General features: G+C 45.1%; 1 protein-coding gene across 1 annotated transcript; it reads left to right on the top strand.

Annotated features, from left to right (window-relative positions):
• The first annotated feature begins 12,407 nt into the window (after positions 1–12,407).
• prr35 (proline rich 35) lies at positions 12,408–14,743 on the top strand. The gene is made up of 2 exons (XM_015963421.3): positions 12,408–13,847; positions 13,945–14,743. Exons 1-2 carry the CDS (start codon positions 12,487–12,489, stop codon positions 14,741–14,743), a joined length of 2,160 nt encoding a protein of 719 aa, XP_015818907.1. The 5' UTR covers positions 12,408–12,486.
• Positions 14,744–15,158: the final 415 nt, after the last annotated feature.

The raw sequence follows: 15,158 nt of genomic DNA, 5'->3' as shown, positions 1-15,158 counted from the left end.
TGAACTGCAGTTCTAAAAGATCTACCGACCGCAAAAACAGCGGAGTGTGTGCTGCTCGCCGGCCACATCAGTTAGGTGCATCACCGAGGACAAAACAGGTGATGCGACCTGATCCGCAACAGCGAAACGCATCAGGCACAAATAAAATAATAAAAGACAGAAAACATAAAAGGAAATGAGCCGACATGATCCAGCTTGTTAAATTAGTTTTTGAGGTGGCGACACCTGATTTGATAATGTTACTGTGGCCGTGCTCAGGACGCAGATGTCTGGAGTGCGTCAACAATCAGAGCTTTGCATGCACACGCTGGTTAAGGTTAGGATGCGGGTGAGGGGAATGTTAAATTGCAAGAGGGTAAACATCACAATTTGGTTAAATGTCCGTTTTACGGCGGGTGTCAGTACTGACGCTCTGGCACAGCGCGTTGCCTCCCAACGCACAGGAGCTTGTCACCTGCTGCCAGCAGGCTGCTATCTTTTCCGAGGACTGCATCTTGCTGGTCATAATCACGTGACAGCGACTAGTCGATGACAGGCATAAAAAGTCACTATAGAGCGGTGAAGTCGACTAGTGACTAGTTCATACAACCCCTGCTACTGCTCCCCAGAGTGTTCTGCAGCATAATCAGCACGTTCTCTTTGAACTTGATATCAAATGTTCGCCTCCTCTTCGTCTCCGCACGGTTAAAGTTACCCTTGCGGTCTATCACTGGCAAATCAAAAGTGAGACGAATATGACACAACCGCCCCCCGTACTTGCTTGATACCACATTCCACCCGGCCACAATAAAAACCGGCCATTATTCACCTCCGCCGACTCAGACACCGGCCAAAATATGATACCCGGCAGTTAATTAAATACAGGCTAATATTAGAGGATTTACGGTACTTGCTGTTTAATGACGCAATTGCGTGTTTAAAATGGCTGCCTTGCGCTGATTTGAAGTGTCGTTTCTGAGCGTTCCCCGAAATTAACACGACACATCCGAACGCTGCAATATACAAGAAACCAGTAGGTGGAGATTACAAAACGAGCGATACACGCTCATCATGGTAACTTGTTTAGAGGTCTTTCAAACCATGATAGAACTGCTGTCATTTTTTCTGTTGTGACCTCTAAATTAACCAGTTACTGAGCTCTTTTATTGACACCATGTTTGTTTTGGTTGTTCCCACAAACCTGGCTCTCTATCCGGTCTGAGTTCTCTAGTGTGCCCCCAGTGGAACATTTCAGCACTGCATGCAGTGCGGTGCCCTGTAGCAGCAAGTATGTGAACAAAGACACAGTCTGCGGCCTGCGCCAACTTTAGGTTAAACAGCATGTATATCACGGCCCTTAGGGTCCTACAACCCCCCAAGGTGCTTTACAACACAATCAGTCATTCACCAAATCACACACACATTCACACGCTGATAGGGATGAGCTATAGTGTAGCCACAGCTGCCCTGGGGCGCACTGACAGAGGTGAGGCTGTCATACAATGGCGCCACCAGTCCAGCCACCACCAGCAGGCAAGGCAGGTTAAGGCCCTGTCCACACGTAGCCGGGGATCTGCCAAAACGTAGATATTTTTCTACGTTTTGGCCTGTCATCCACACGAAAACGGAGTTTTTCCACACGAAAACGGATCTTTTTAAAAACTCCGGCCAAAGTGAAGAGATGCGTTTTCTCCGTTTTGGGTGTCTGCGTGTAGACGGACAAAACTGGAGTTTTAAGGTCCGCAACGTCACTCTCCGCGACAAAAAATGCTGACATCACGTGTGCGACCTGTGTTTACACTAGCCGACATCTGAAGCCCTCAGAGCTGCGCTCTGTCACTACCCGATCCATCAATTATCCAAGCGCCTTTTGCTTGTTTGTTTTTGCAAGCGGAATTACTGCTCCTTGCGGAAGACCACAGACGAAGGACGAGGTTAAGAACGGGGGAAGTACTGCCGCCTACAGGTCTGGCATGTCCTTAACAACGTATTTATCCGGGTACGTGTGGACAGAGTTTGTTTTTAAAACGCGGTGGTGTGGATGCAAGTTTTTGGAGGGGCGGATATTCGTTTTCAAAAAACCCCGGCTACGTGTGGACTAGGCCTAAGTGTCTTGCCCAAGGACACAACAGCAGCATTATGTATGATGAATTATGTATGATGTTTTAGAAATCTGTAAACGTGATCATTTTACCCTGTACTGTGATAACTCGGATTTTTTTCCCTGCTAAGTCCATTGTTTTATGGAAAAATACATTACCCCTTAAGCTCCTCCTACTTCCGTGATTCAGCTGGAAGTAGGAAGAAGAGTTAAAGTGTGGTTGACTGAAAAAATTTTTTAATGGTTATTTCTGATTATAATCAGTCACTCAGAGGTTTTCATAGAGGCTGAACATGAAAATGATCTCCTACACCTATATCCTGCATGAGCTTTTAAAAGATAATAGACGGTGAAATGCCAGGATTTTAAAATGCTCACACATCTATATCACACTGTGAATTTACATTCATGGACTCGCCCATCTTGGCTTGCGCCCACTCACAGGAAGGCTTTTTAAAAGCTTTTTGAAGTGAGCGGTGAGTGTCCTGTTGACAGTGACTTTGCAACATGGCTGAATGCATTCTGTTAGCCTATCAGAAGTGTGCGCATGTCATTAATAATAATGAGTAAACCTGCTGTTTTCAGCTCACCTCTGCACCAGAAAACCTCTGCATCTCAGAACAGGAGCATGATGGCCTTTTCTTTTTAAATGACTCATAAGACATTGATTTACACTAGAGGACACTGCAAATGCACTGAATAAATAAATAAACCACACCTTTAAGGGGCAATGCATTTTTCTGTAAAACAACTAATATGTTTTTATTGCAACATAGAAATATAAATGGGTCAAATAAACAAAAACCGATAACTCTGTTTTTATAAAAAATTCTAAACAATGCATCTTTTTAAAATTTCTGTCAGGTGATTTAGATCAAAGTAGTTTTAATTTGATTTAAAAAGGCTTTTATATGTTTTTGTAAATATATAATTGAAACAAACCAACAAAAACACTTACACTTATACAAGATCACCCAGTGACAGAAGGTTTAAAAATCTGTGTTGGTGCAGGTGAATATTTGGTTTGCATCACTCAAATGACACTTTACCCTGAATACTCAAGGATTTGGTGGAGTGACCCCCTCCCTTTTATGGTTAGGACTGGAACTCAAGCTTCTGCTGTGGAACGGGTTGATTGGTGGTGGTCAATCACTGCACCAGTGCATCTCAGTGAATGTATCCTAGTGCAGTGCAGGTGTCTTGAACAACGGATTAGAAACTTAAAAGTGAAATTGAAGATGTAGAATAAACAAAAGCAATGAGAAGAAAAGACAAGTCATTTTGCTCCAAACCATCGTATGAGACGAGCTAGTTTGCATGCAGCAGTGTGAATATGAGAGGGCGGAAGCCAGTGAGAGGGAAACAAGTCATCCCTCTGGCCATGGCTTCCTGACTTGTTTATTTGCTAACTGGGTGGGTGGGGGGTTTGGATGGAGGGGGGGGGATGAACATATGGTTTGCTAAAACATGGACTTGTAGTTTGGAGGCCAAGGCACCCTAAGGGATGAGCTGACGGGCTTTGGTCCCTGTCTCCCTCGATTCCTCCCGCTTGGACAGCCACAGCCGAGCAGAGTGCTGCCTCTCGCTTTCACTTTCTGCCTCTGCTGCAGCCTACGCCCCCCACACCCATCCTCAGTCAGATGGCATTGGGTTTTTGGGGGGTGGGGGGCTGCAGCTGGGGAACCGACTGACACCATCCTCTTGTCTCTGGTCCTCGAAATGTGGTGTTGCTTTCAGTGCCGTTCCTGAAGGAGGACCAGTTCTGGTAAGAAGGTCTGCTGGTTCTGAGGTCCCAGCACACACGGGAACAATTGTTCCCCAAACAACAGAATCCCTGGGATTTTGTCAGAACTCTCCAAACAGTCCAGTGACTAAGACTAAGAGTTTTGTCTTTTAGAGTTGAGGGCTGTCAGTGACCTACCAGCTTGCTCACACAGATCACTGCACTGATACAGACACACACTCATACACACACCCCGAAGGTCTGTGTGTTTACAGACACACTCTCTGGGATCGAGGCGCTAACATACACACATGGCCTCATGCACCCTGCATCGAAGAACAAGCATATGCACACACTCACATCCCCTCCCCGTTGGGTCAGTGACTTAATATGCACACACACTCAAACATTGTGAGAATATCACACACACACACACACACACACACACACACACACACACACACACACACACACACACACACACACACACACACACACACACACACACACACACACCCTGAAGGTCACTAACGTGATGGACAGCAGCCCTGATGTGCTCTGACACAATCGGCTGCTTGCTTTCATTTCCACTTGCTTTTCCCCATCAGGTGACACCCACAGGTGCCTCAGCGAGAAGGACCTGGCCTCCTGCGGGTGCGTTCGGGAGGGGGGCAGCTGGTGAAAACGGGAGGACGGAGACGATGAAGGAAACGAGAAGACGGCCGTGGAACCAGCTGCTTCCTGTCAGTGCAAACTCTAGCGGTCATCGCCCCCTCTGATATGTATCTGATCAACATTTCAGGCATCAGCTGCGTCTTTTTCCAAATGACTTCCCCTCAGTGGTCATCAGCAACAAGCCGTTCACACCTACCCTCTGAAGTCACACCCATCTCTTACTGAAGCTCGGAGAAGGGCATCCATATCTGCAGAGAAAACTCCCCAGACTCATGACTGAACCCTGACTTTTCAGACAGAACCCAGCTCCCATTGAAGGCTGTCTTTTTATCCTGGAAGCCAGCCAGCATTCGTCCTATCCTCATCTGAATAATCGTGTGTGTAACTAATTAAGTGTGAAGACGAAAATGTCTCATTGTGTGCTTCTAGCTTTCTTTCGTGACATACTGTGGGGGCAGTTCACGTCTGAAAAGGACACTCGTTCGTCATCTTGTCAGCGCTTTAGATTCTAAAATGTCCTCATGAGAAGCGAAAATGTATAAATAAAACTGTTTATTTGAAACACACACGTAGTAACGAATGACTTCACAAAGGTGTTATTCATGCAGCACAAACCCTATAGTCAGTGTTTATTTAGGTGGCATGGCAGAAGATGGGAATAGGACTAAAGACTTTTTTAGGCAGAGGCTAAAAACATAGACTGCAGAGGAAGTCTGCAGCCGCAGACGAAACGTAGCGGAAAAACAGGTAACAAAACTGTTTCTGTGTTTTAAAAAAGGAAGACAGCATGGAATTAGGACTAAAGACTATTAAACCAAATTACAAACATGCAGACTGGTGGTGTAAATGTAGCTTATGCTAAAGATCAGCTAGTGTTGTTTTTCCTTTAGAGCTCTCCTTTCTCTCTCTCCTCAGCCTCGGTGCATGGAGGTGCAGGTGGGAGCCCTGTCTCCATTTCGGTGGTCAAAGTCCTCCAAGGAACTGGTTGCATTTGAATGCAGCTGCAGTGAAAACAGAAGCACGTCTAGCACATCGCTGAACAGCACAAGCCAGAGTAAAAATGTGGTGGATGAGTCAAGACCTGACCGTCGTGGTCCTGAGGCCAGTTTCAGCATCATGACTGGAAGGGCCTTTCAGAACAGATGTTAGCCTGAGAGAATCTTGCAGAATGAGCATGAATGACAATCAGCAATTAATTTGATCTTTGTCAGATTATCTGTCAGATCAACAGACTTGTGGCCGTTTTTGTTTTTGCTAACTTCGATTAGCTGTGATCTCTAGGGCTAAGGGTGTCAAACTTATCTCCTGATAAGTCTCCTTTTTATGAACCCATTCTGTGATGTTCTGCTTAGGGACAGACAGCTGACTCAACAGCTAATGGTAACATTTTATTTTGTCCTCTGGTTGTCGGGCCGACTCTCAGCCGTGTTCCCACCATAGGAGTTCTTGGGAATTTCTGTGAGGGAGAGAATAAGATGGCTCGGCCCTCTCAGCCCTTTTAAGATTTTGCTAAGTCGTCGGCAAATCAGGAGCGTTTCAGCAGTCACAGATCAGCACGGACATTCATGACATTAAAGTATTCTCCTGTTAAAGTGCGCTGTAATTTAATCCACTTGAGGATGAGAACAGTGGCGGTGCAAGAATGAACTTCTGTTATTCTCACGTCTTATTGACGGTCTGGATACCTTTAAGAAGCAGCTAAAGACCATTTTCTTTAAAACTGCTTTTGCTCTTTTGTGTTTTCTGTTTTAAATAATCTTTCATTTGTCTTTTGTTTTTTATCTTTGTGAAACATTTTGTGATTACTCCAGCTGTGATGAGTGCTATATAATTAAACTTTACTTGCTTACATTCATAAAGAGGCGTTCAAGGACCATAAAGAGAGCACTGTATTCACAGTACTTTGTAAGATGATGGATGTAGTGTAAATCAATGCGTAATGGGGGGTAGCCACAGCATTTTTTGGTGTTGAGAGTTCAGAAACGGTGATTTTAAAGTCACCAGTAATTCCTCCAATTTTACAAAAGTCGATTGTTTTGGCGTCATCTGCTGATGTCACTTCCTACTGAGTTGCAACCAATCAGCACGTCTTGACCACAAGTCCCACCCAACAGCTCTACCAGGCCTTTCACACGCTGGAATGGTCCTTTTGGTCCCGTCTGGTGAAATGGAGACACGCGCATGATGAGAGGTTCTGGTGAAATTACCTGGAAGTTCCAGTAATGGAACACACACACACACACACACACACACACACACACACACACACACACACACACACACACACACACACACACACACACACACACACACACACACACACACACACACACACACACACACACACACACACACGCGCGCGCACGCACGCACACACACACATTCTGAAAACTAGTTTAAACTAGAGAGGAGGTGTTGTATTGCAACAGTGATGTAAGAGCGTTATTAGCATGTTGAAGAAAATGCTAATGATGCTTGAAGCTAAAACCCACAGGGCACCAGAGAAAACCAAAGGAAGTCACCAAAGGCATGAGGTTGTTTGGTGAGCACGCTGGCTGTGTGTTTGCTGTGAAGAGTTCTTCTTTTTGAAAACTAGGAGAAAGAAGGAGGAGGGTGGTGAATAATTGATAGTGGCTGAGAGCGATATGAGTTTAGTTAATGTGCCCAGTAGCACCGGCTAAGAGAGGAGCTGTTAGCTATTCCTCCTCAGGCCTAAAACTCAGGCAGTGAATAAAAGCTGACGACCCATTCGGGGTTTGTGGTCGCTTTCAGTCATTCATCTCTCTATTCTGTTCATCTGCATATGTCTCTACTGACAACACTGCACGTTTAGTCGACTAGTTGGAGCAAGTTTGTTCTGAGCGTTTCTCCTCATTTGCATGGGCTTCTTTTGTCTGTGTGTATGTATGTGTCTGTTTGGAGGCACATGCACAGCTGGATCTTGCTGGTAGCGCTGTTGTTGCAGCCCTCAGGTTCCTTTCTCTGAGTGATAATAGAGTGCTCCTGTCAGCCTCCCCAGATGACGCTCCATAAGGATGCTCCACTTGCCAGGAGAGTTTTGTGTTCACAGTTCAAGTCTGTGTGTGTGTGTGTGCGTGCGTGCGTGCGTGCGTGCGTGCGTGCGTGTGTGTGTGTGTGTGTGTGTGTGTGCGCGCGGAGAGAGAGAGAGAGAAACAGAGCAGTTTACAGGAAGTCTGGAAGGGTTGCACAACTTTAAATTTTTGGGAGGCGGTGGGTGAACTTCTGTTAATTCTAAATAATAAAGGAAGTTAGTGTAGTGTATGCACTGATATCACATAGATGTTCATCTACACTCAGAAAATATCCATTTCTTGAACTCTTTAAAATGCAAAAATACTGAAGAAGTTGAAGGAAATTCAGAAGCATTAAACTCCAAAACTGTTAAAGTTGACAACAGGGGCGGATTAAGGACTGAAGAACATCCGGGGCTTAACGCGCGTGACACACACTAGTCAACATCATATTTGTCTTGTACCACATAATTTTTAATCTGAAGCTACATATTCAGCATATTCAGGGCAGAGTATTGTTCCTGTTAGTGTTTAGTGTGAGATGATAGTAAATATTCCCTTTCTTTCTCCAACAACTTTACCTGATAGTAAGCTAACTTTAGGCAAACCAGCAGCACAACAAATATTTTCAAATAAGACTCACAAACCTGAGTCAACACCAGTCTCATCAAAGCTGGGGTTCTGTCGCGGTACTTTTTGTCTAAAAAACATCCTTATGTCCATATTCACTCATGCGTTTCAGGCAGAGAGTGTAGAAGAAGCCGGCTGCTGAAGGGCTTCTTCTTCAGTGGTGAAGGCTCAGGCAGGCTGTATACAAACTACTGCCAGCTGCTCCCTCTCTGTTGGACTTTGGTACTGCATGTTACTTCCGCGATTTAGATCCGGGGCTTTCCATGAAACATCCGGGGCTTCAGCCCAAGTAGCCGGGCCTAACGCCGCCCCTGACTGGCAAAAACTGGAATTTAAAGAAAACGTTTTGAAATTCAATAAAATCTATTTTTACGGCTGCAGTCTTTATTATCATTATTATCATTTAATTTTGACTTAAATTTAAGTTTAAAACATATTATTACAGGAGAGAGTCTGATTTAATGAAGGGTTTTATGAACACGAGGTGAAGAAGTCACTTCTCACTTAACGCTCTTAGACAACAGGAGAAGGACCGTTTCTCCGAGTGTTTGCTGCAGTAGGAGAGCATCTTCTCTCCCTCTACAGGAAAAAAAACCCTCTGACACGACCCATCATGTGGCTGAGCTTGAAGAAGCACAGAGTCTTCCTCTGTTTCTCCAGCTTCTGTACTTCCTCCTCATGTCACAGTGCACTCCTGTCGTTTCCCCTGATTTACCAGACATCCTCTTCGCCCTGCTGTCACATTTGGTACAGATGGTTAGGCTCTATGGAGCGGCCTGTCAGTCTCCATTTGGCCGCCTCTGAGTGACAGCGGGCCCGATGGTTCATGAAGGGCCCCCGACTTTCCCCGCACACAGACACGGGCTGATTTCTCAAAGGGGCTCGCATGCCCGCCTCCCATCCAGCCAGCCACCGGAGAGAACCTGGAGTTGACCCAGGAATCAGGGACGGAGGACTGGGAGGTTAAAGTTGAGAGAGGAAGAGGAGCGAGACAAAGGAGATCAGGTGAAGGAGGAGAGAATGATGCTGTTGAAAGAGACAAAAGTCGTCAGTGTCAGTGATTTCTTACATGATGCAGGTGGAGCAAGGTGACACGTTTCTTCTCTGATGACTCACACAAAAGTAGCATTTGCCGTGTTGTTTGTTCGTCTTTAAACCAGCAGCTCTGCTGCTTCTAAAGCATCTTTTAGGCACTTTAGCTTTAAAAGCATGAAACTTCACAGGCTGTTTAAAGAAAATGCAGACGGTCAGTATGAAACATTTTATTGGTAGTATTTTATAACCGTTATGCCAAGATGATCAAAAACAGCTAAAATAAAATGGAATGTTTATTTCTTAGTGTGCAAGAAGTTCAAAGGTCAAAGATGAGGACCGTTAATCCAAGGTGAAATGATCAGGTTGTGCAGCAGATTTATGAATTTTTAAAATTATTACTAACTCAGTTTGATAGCAGGAAATCCAGTTGTAAGCATTTTACCTAAATGATTATAAATAATTTATATTAAACATCTAGGCAAAACCTGTTATTCTTCACATTCTGGTAAAAAATAAAATCTGCACGTTAACCTTAAAATGTATTAAAACATTCATCAAAATTACTTGAAAAATGTAAAGAAAAACTAAAAGAAAATCTTTATTATTATTATTATTATTATTATTATTATTACTGAATTTGTTGTTTTATTGAAATATTAAATGATAACGTTTGTTGCCTTAAATAATTTAAAAAAATGCAAAAATAAACGTTTTCACATTTTTCTCATCATGCACAGATTCAATCCAAACACACGTAGGTAATACTTTTTAAAAGTTTAAACATTTTAAATATTTGTCATTTTACCTTTTATACAATGAAATGTATTTTTAATCCTTCACACTACAGCCGTCGACCCAGACAAACACCATCTCTAACCATCACCTCATCAGTACACTGCTTTGTTGGTTGCAAAGGTAAAAAGCACATCTGACAAACCTAAGTGTGTGTGTGTGTGTGTGGTGGGGGTGTTTGGGGGAAGAGGGGGGAGCTGCTCTATTGTAGCGCCTCAGGCCAGTGCTCCCAGTCAATATATATCTCAACTCTCGCTCCTGCACTCCCATTTGAGCGGGACGCGCTGCCCTGCTGCTGTTGCTGCAGAAACGTGACAGACAGCCTCACCGGGACGCTCTCGAGGTATGAATCAATGCATTTCTATTCCTAATATTAATCTGCTGCTGATTAAGCTTGTAAAGATTCGTGTGTCAGGTCAACAAAAATGGCCTTTTGTATGTTTTAATCTGCAATAAGTGCTTTTGAAAATTGATGTGAAGTTTGTCAAATTTCACATCAAATACATGCTAAATATGACCTTATTTACCATGAAAAGGGCTTTTTAATCTCAAGAAGTTTCTATCTTTGATCACTTTTTCTGCATTATTACTAAATGCTAATAAATGTCAGTTTCAGTATTAATCTGTTTTTCTTTTTCTTGGAAGAATCTAAATATCAGAATAAAAATTTAAATCATTGTTCTTTTCCAGAAAGTTTCTTCTCAAAAGGCCAACACGTTAAATCCTGCCAACGTCTGTGGTAAAGTATCTGATTTATAGTCTGATCTGAGTGTAAACGGACTCCCTTTGTAGTCCTGTGTGTTCATCAATAGTAGGAACAGCCCATCCTGTAGGATCTGAGCGCTGTGGTCTTGCAGCATGTCAGAGCTTTTAGTGTGGTGAACCTTCTTAATTGCAACAATACATGTTCAAGCGCTCAGGCTTGTTTGATCAGCAACCCTAAAAGCTTAAAACAAGACCGCAGGGTTTGGAAACGGTGCGGTTGGGCGGGGATGGGGGTGGGGGGAGCTCTGTAAAAATGATTTTTATTGATTGTCTCGTAGCTGCAGCTGTTAGACCCTATTATGAGCTCAAAGCTCAGGTCAGAGCCCCGAGGCGCACAAGTGAGCCAATCAAACGGTCGATCACTGACGGGTCAGTTCTGAGGGTCCAACTGAGAGAGCTGGGGACAGCGTGCCATCCTGTGTCAGAGTCACCAAGTCTTCTATCACAAACCTGGGTTTATGGATGGTTCTGTCTCTCAGGTTAACTGCTCATCCATCACCTGCACTCGCTTCACTGACCCTCATTTCAAAACTTTGTCAAACAGAGCCGTCATGAGACAAAAAAACAAGAGCCGAAAAAGTTTTTTTATTTACCTTAGACCCTAAACTTCTCCCACACTGTCATCTTTGACGACCGGAGGGAGCAGGCTAAATCAAAGCCTGAAAGCTTTTAAACTCCTCCTCGCTCCTCTGCAGGCTTCAGCCGGCGGCGTGGCTCTGAGAATAAAAAGATCAGAAAGTATTTTAGCAGATGGATGTGAACTAAAGTACTTTTATATAATCAACAAAAGAGCCGGAGAGGATAAAAATAAGATGAGAGAAAAACTGAAAGTGTTAGCCAAAGAATTCTAAATGAAGCATGCAAGATGTTAGAAAAATAAACTAAAATTAAAAGAGATTGTTGTGGCGAAAAATATATTTTAAAGAAAAAAAGTAAGAAAATTGTGAAATTACTCTTATTTTAAAAGACAATTAGACAAACACACATTTATTTGTATTTGTATTTGTTTACTGATTGATTGATTGCCCAGCCAAATGATGTAATCCCTCTAAATGAATCTTTTATCTGCGTTCTGAACATCAGCCGTCATCCTCTTCAGCTCTTATCTGCGACGACCCAAATCTAAATGAAGAAGTAGTCGAACAAGAGGCTGCGCTTGAACTTATGCACCGTGTCCTGACCCAGATCCCAGTCCTGGCACTAATGACGCCCTATAGGCACAATGCCAGGCTCTCATTAGGAATCAGGCCTCAAACCCCCAACGTCTCCCTTATCCATATTCCACAGGATGGGTGCACTGTGCCTGTAGCTGCCCTCCAAGGATCCATACCCTAAACTCAGTGCTGCACAGGTGCTGGGTCCCCTGTGACAGCCTGCCCCCCCCCTGCACCCCCCCCCCCCCCTGCCCGGGGCCCTGAAATCGTCTGGTGCTGCATTGGAACTAATGAGTAGTGGCAGGTACAGGCATGCAGGGCGGCCCAGGCCTCCCTGCAGTTAGGTCAGTGGCAGCGCTCGACTCAAGCAGACACTCACAACTTTATCTCCTAGATGTTAAACAGAGATGCAAGAGCTAAAATGTACGTAAAGACTTCAAATCTTTACTTCAATGTTCCTTTGTTTCACAGGCGCAGCTGGAAATCCATCAAGAGGATGCAAATGTTATGCATCAAATGAAATAAACCTAACAGTAACTTTACAAGATTAGCTTGAGCAATCGTCACAATAGTATAGTCCTCCAGAGTGAAGCCTTAGTCATGTCCAAGGATGATGTTTGCAAAGTTACATCAGCCAGCAAACACAAGGAACGGAAGCCCAAGAAGCCTCACTACATCCCCCGACCATGGGGCAAACCCTACAACTACAAGTGCTTCCAGTGCCCCTTCACCTGCATGGAGAAGTCCCACCTGTACAACCACATGAAGTACAGCCTCTGCAAGAACTCCCTGTCCCTGCTCATAGAGTCCGACTGGCCGTACAAGAAGGGTAACATCCTGCACCCGGAACAGCTGCGACCCTTTCAACAGGCGCACGGCCTGCACTCTGCCGGGGCAGATGAGCTGGAGCAGGCGATGCGCTCTGAGGAAAAGCAGGGGCAGCGCAGGTCTCTGGAGAACGGCGAGGTTGGGGAAATGCAAGGAGCTGAAGCTGGGGAAGAGAGAGAACCAAAGGAGCAAGCAGAAATCACAGGGCTGACCAAAGAAAGCTCCAGCAGCAGCAGAGCAGATGCTAAGAAAAGCGACCAGGCCGAGTCAGAGCTCCTGATGGCCGACATGCTCTCTCTTGAAGATCAGCTGCTACAAGCACGCTCTGTGGAGGTAGAAGCCCAATTGAGACACTATAAGCTACCCAAGACATGTGTGACAGGTCCTGGGCTTCTGTCCGAGCGCTGGAGACTACTGGCATCCAGCCACACGAAGGCCAAAGCAGAAGGTGCTCAGCCTCGAGTGAGCGGTTCAATACCCTGTTACCCTCCCCCCCCTAACCTGCTGGACTACCAGGATCCCACCGGACTCAACCTATCGGTACTGGGGGTGGGTTATCCCATCAGTCCGAGCTTGTTTTCTTACATGAACTCCGCCATTCCCACAGCAGCCTCCGGTGTCACCGCTCAGACCCACGCACAGTTTGCTCAGCTTCCCTTCCTGGCGTCGGCTGCCCAGCTGATGCATCCAGTCTCCAGCACACACTCGGACAGAGCTCTCATCCCCTCGCACCTCTACTATCCCTTCTTGTGTGAGCACACGTTTGGGCCGGCTTCGAGTCAGAGTGATGCCAGGAAATCTCCCAAGACAAACAGTTTAGAGGCAGTTCCTCTGTCTGGCTTTCAACCTAAAGTCAGCCTGTGGAAGGTGCCAGCCCTGCGACCAGGAAACACTGCATCCCCCGGTGGCTGGGCGTCCCCTCAGAGGGACTCCCTCGACCAGAACTACAGATTGGCAGAAAAAACTCAATCCACGGCCAAAGAAGGCCAAGCCAGCTGTGGTCTAAAGAGGACACGAGCTGTTCTGAGGAGTCACGAGGCACCAGTGGAGAAGAAGTCGGCCGTGGGCCTCACATTTGACCTCCTGAAAAATAACCAGAACGGATCGACTGACAAACGCCTCCATCAAAACAGGTAGAGATCTTATTTTGTGTTGATGTGTGATGGGTGTAAACATTATATCTAGACTAAACAGTGTGTTGTTCTGTCTTTAACACATCGTCTGTTGTAGTTTACAGGCTGCTCAGCTTCAGACCCGACCGAGTGAGCTGTGGTACCATTCTCTCACCAGTCCCAACAACGAGACATCCTCCCTGTCTGCTAGCAACACTCAGGACCCGAACGCTACCAGCATAATTGAAGAAGAAGTTTCTGAGTCGGTGGCTGCTCTCCTCAGTGATCTCTCCAAGGCTCTGCAAGAGTACCAGGAGGCTGAACGCAAAATCTCCCACCTGGAGAAGGAGGACCTTCCTGTCCAGAGACACTTGTGGGAGCACCTGAACAAAATCCGCAGTGAGCTCTCTCATATTCACCAGGCGTTGGAGCGGACATCTATTCAGGCTGACGGACCCCTCGATCTGTCAGTTAGAAGGGACTCAACTGACTCAATTGGTAAGCAAAGCACAAGAGAGGACAGCAACCCCAAAACTATTGCAATTGAGACCGAAGAGGACGAGGACATGGAGGACAAAAACGAGGAGGAGGACGAAGAGAGGGAGCGGAAGATGTTGAGGGCATCGCTGGAGAGCCGTAAGCAGTCATTGGACATGTTGATCAAGATGAGCCAAGCGTCGGTAGTAAACACAGAGATACTCCCCCCTGGAGGTCTCAGCCTGAGGTCGGCTGAGGCCTTGTGGCCGAGCAGAACCACCAAGTGTGAGGCCGATTCCAGTGTCCTACTTTGTCCTGATGGAAGATCCGTGGTATTTGCTGACATCTCGCCGTCCGTCAAACCTCCAAAGAGACCGCCATCCTCACAACGCCTGGACACCCAGTGTCCAACAAGTCCTCTAACTGCTCAAGATAGCTAAATTTCAGACTCTAACATATAAAATTATTGTTGTTGGCATGATTTCACCACAAGACGGGTCTCGGTGCATCTTCACTAAAACATATGCACCTTATAAGACAAACAGGAAGTGAAGGATCTTTTTTTTTTCCAACTTACTAAAACCATTGATTGTTGCATTGAGTTCTTCTTTAAAATGATAAAAATCATTAACTTATTTTTAAATTATTTAAACATCTGAGTTAACAAAAAAACAGACAATCCTGTAGCTGGTCTGTAAATGCTGTTAATATAACAAATGTAAATAATGAGAAAATGCTTTAAAAGGTCATGTTTATATGTGCATACATGTGTATAATGTCATGTTTGGCTGCTTGAGTTTATTTAATGAAATAAAGTGTATATAATACATCGTGTGAAGACCAAGAGTGAGATTC

This window comes from Nothobranchius furzeri, chromosome 16 (genome assembly GCF_043380555.1).
Source record: "Nothobranchius furzeri strain GRZ-AD chromosome 16, NfurGRZ-RIMD1, whole genome shotgun sequence".
Taxonomy (NCBI): Eukaryota; Metazoa; Chordata; class Actinopteri; order Cyprinodontiformes; family Nothobranchiidae; genus Nothobranchius; species Nothobranchius furzeri.
This window is presented reverse-complemented; position numbering and strand designations above follow the sequence as displayed.

Bases quoted from the DNA above. Each gene is read 5' to 3' on its own strand.
- prr35 (XM_015963421.3), top strand. From the start codon at position 12,487: ATGTCCAAGGATGATGTTTGCAAAGTTACATCAGCCAGCAAACACAAG. The intron at 13,848-13,944 runs GTAGAGATCTTA...CGTCTGTTGTAG, and splicing joins AAACGCCTCCATCAAAACAG to TTTACAGGCTGCTCAGCTTC.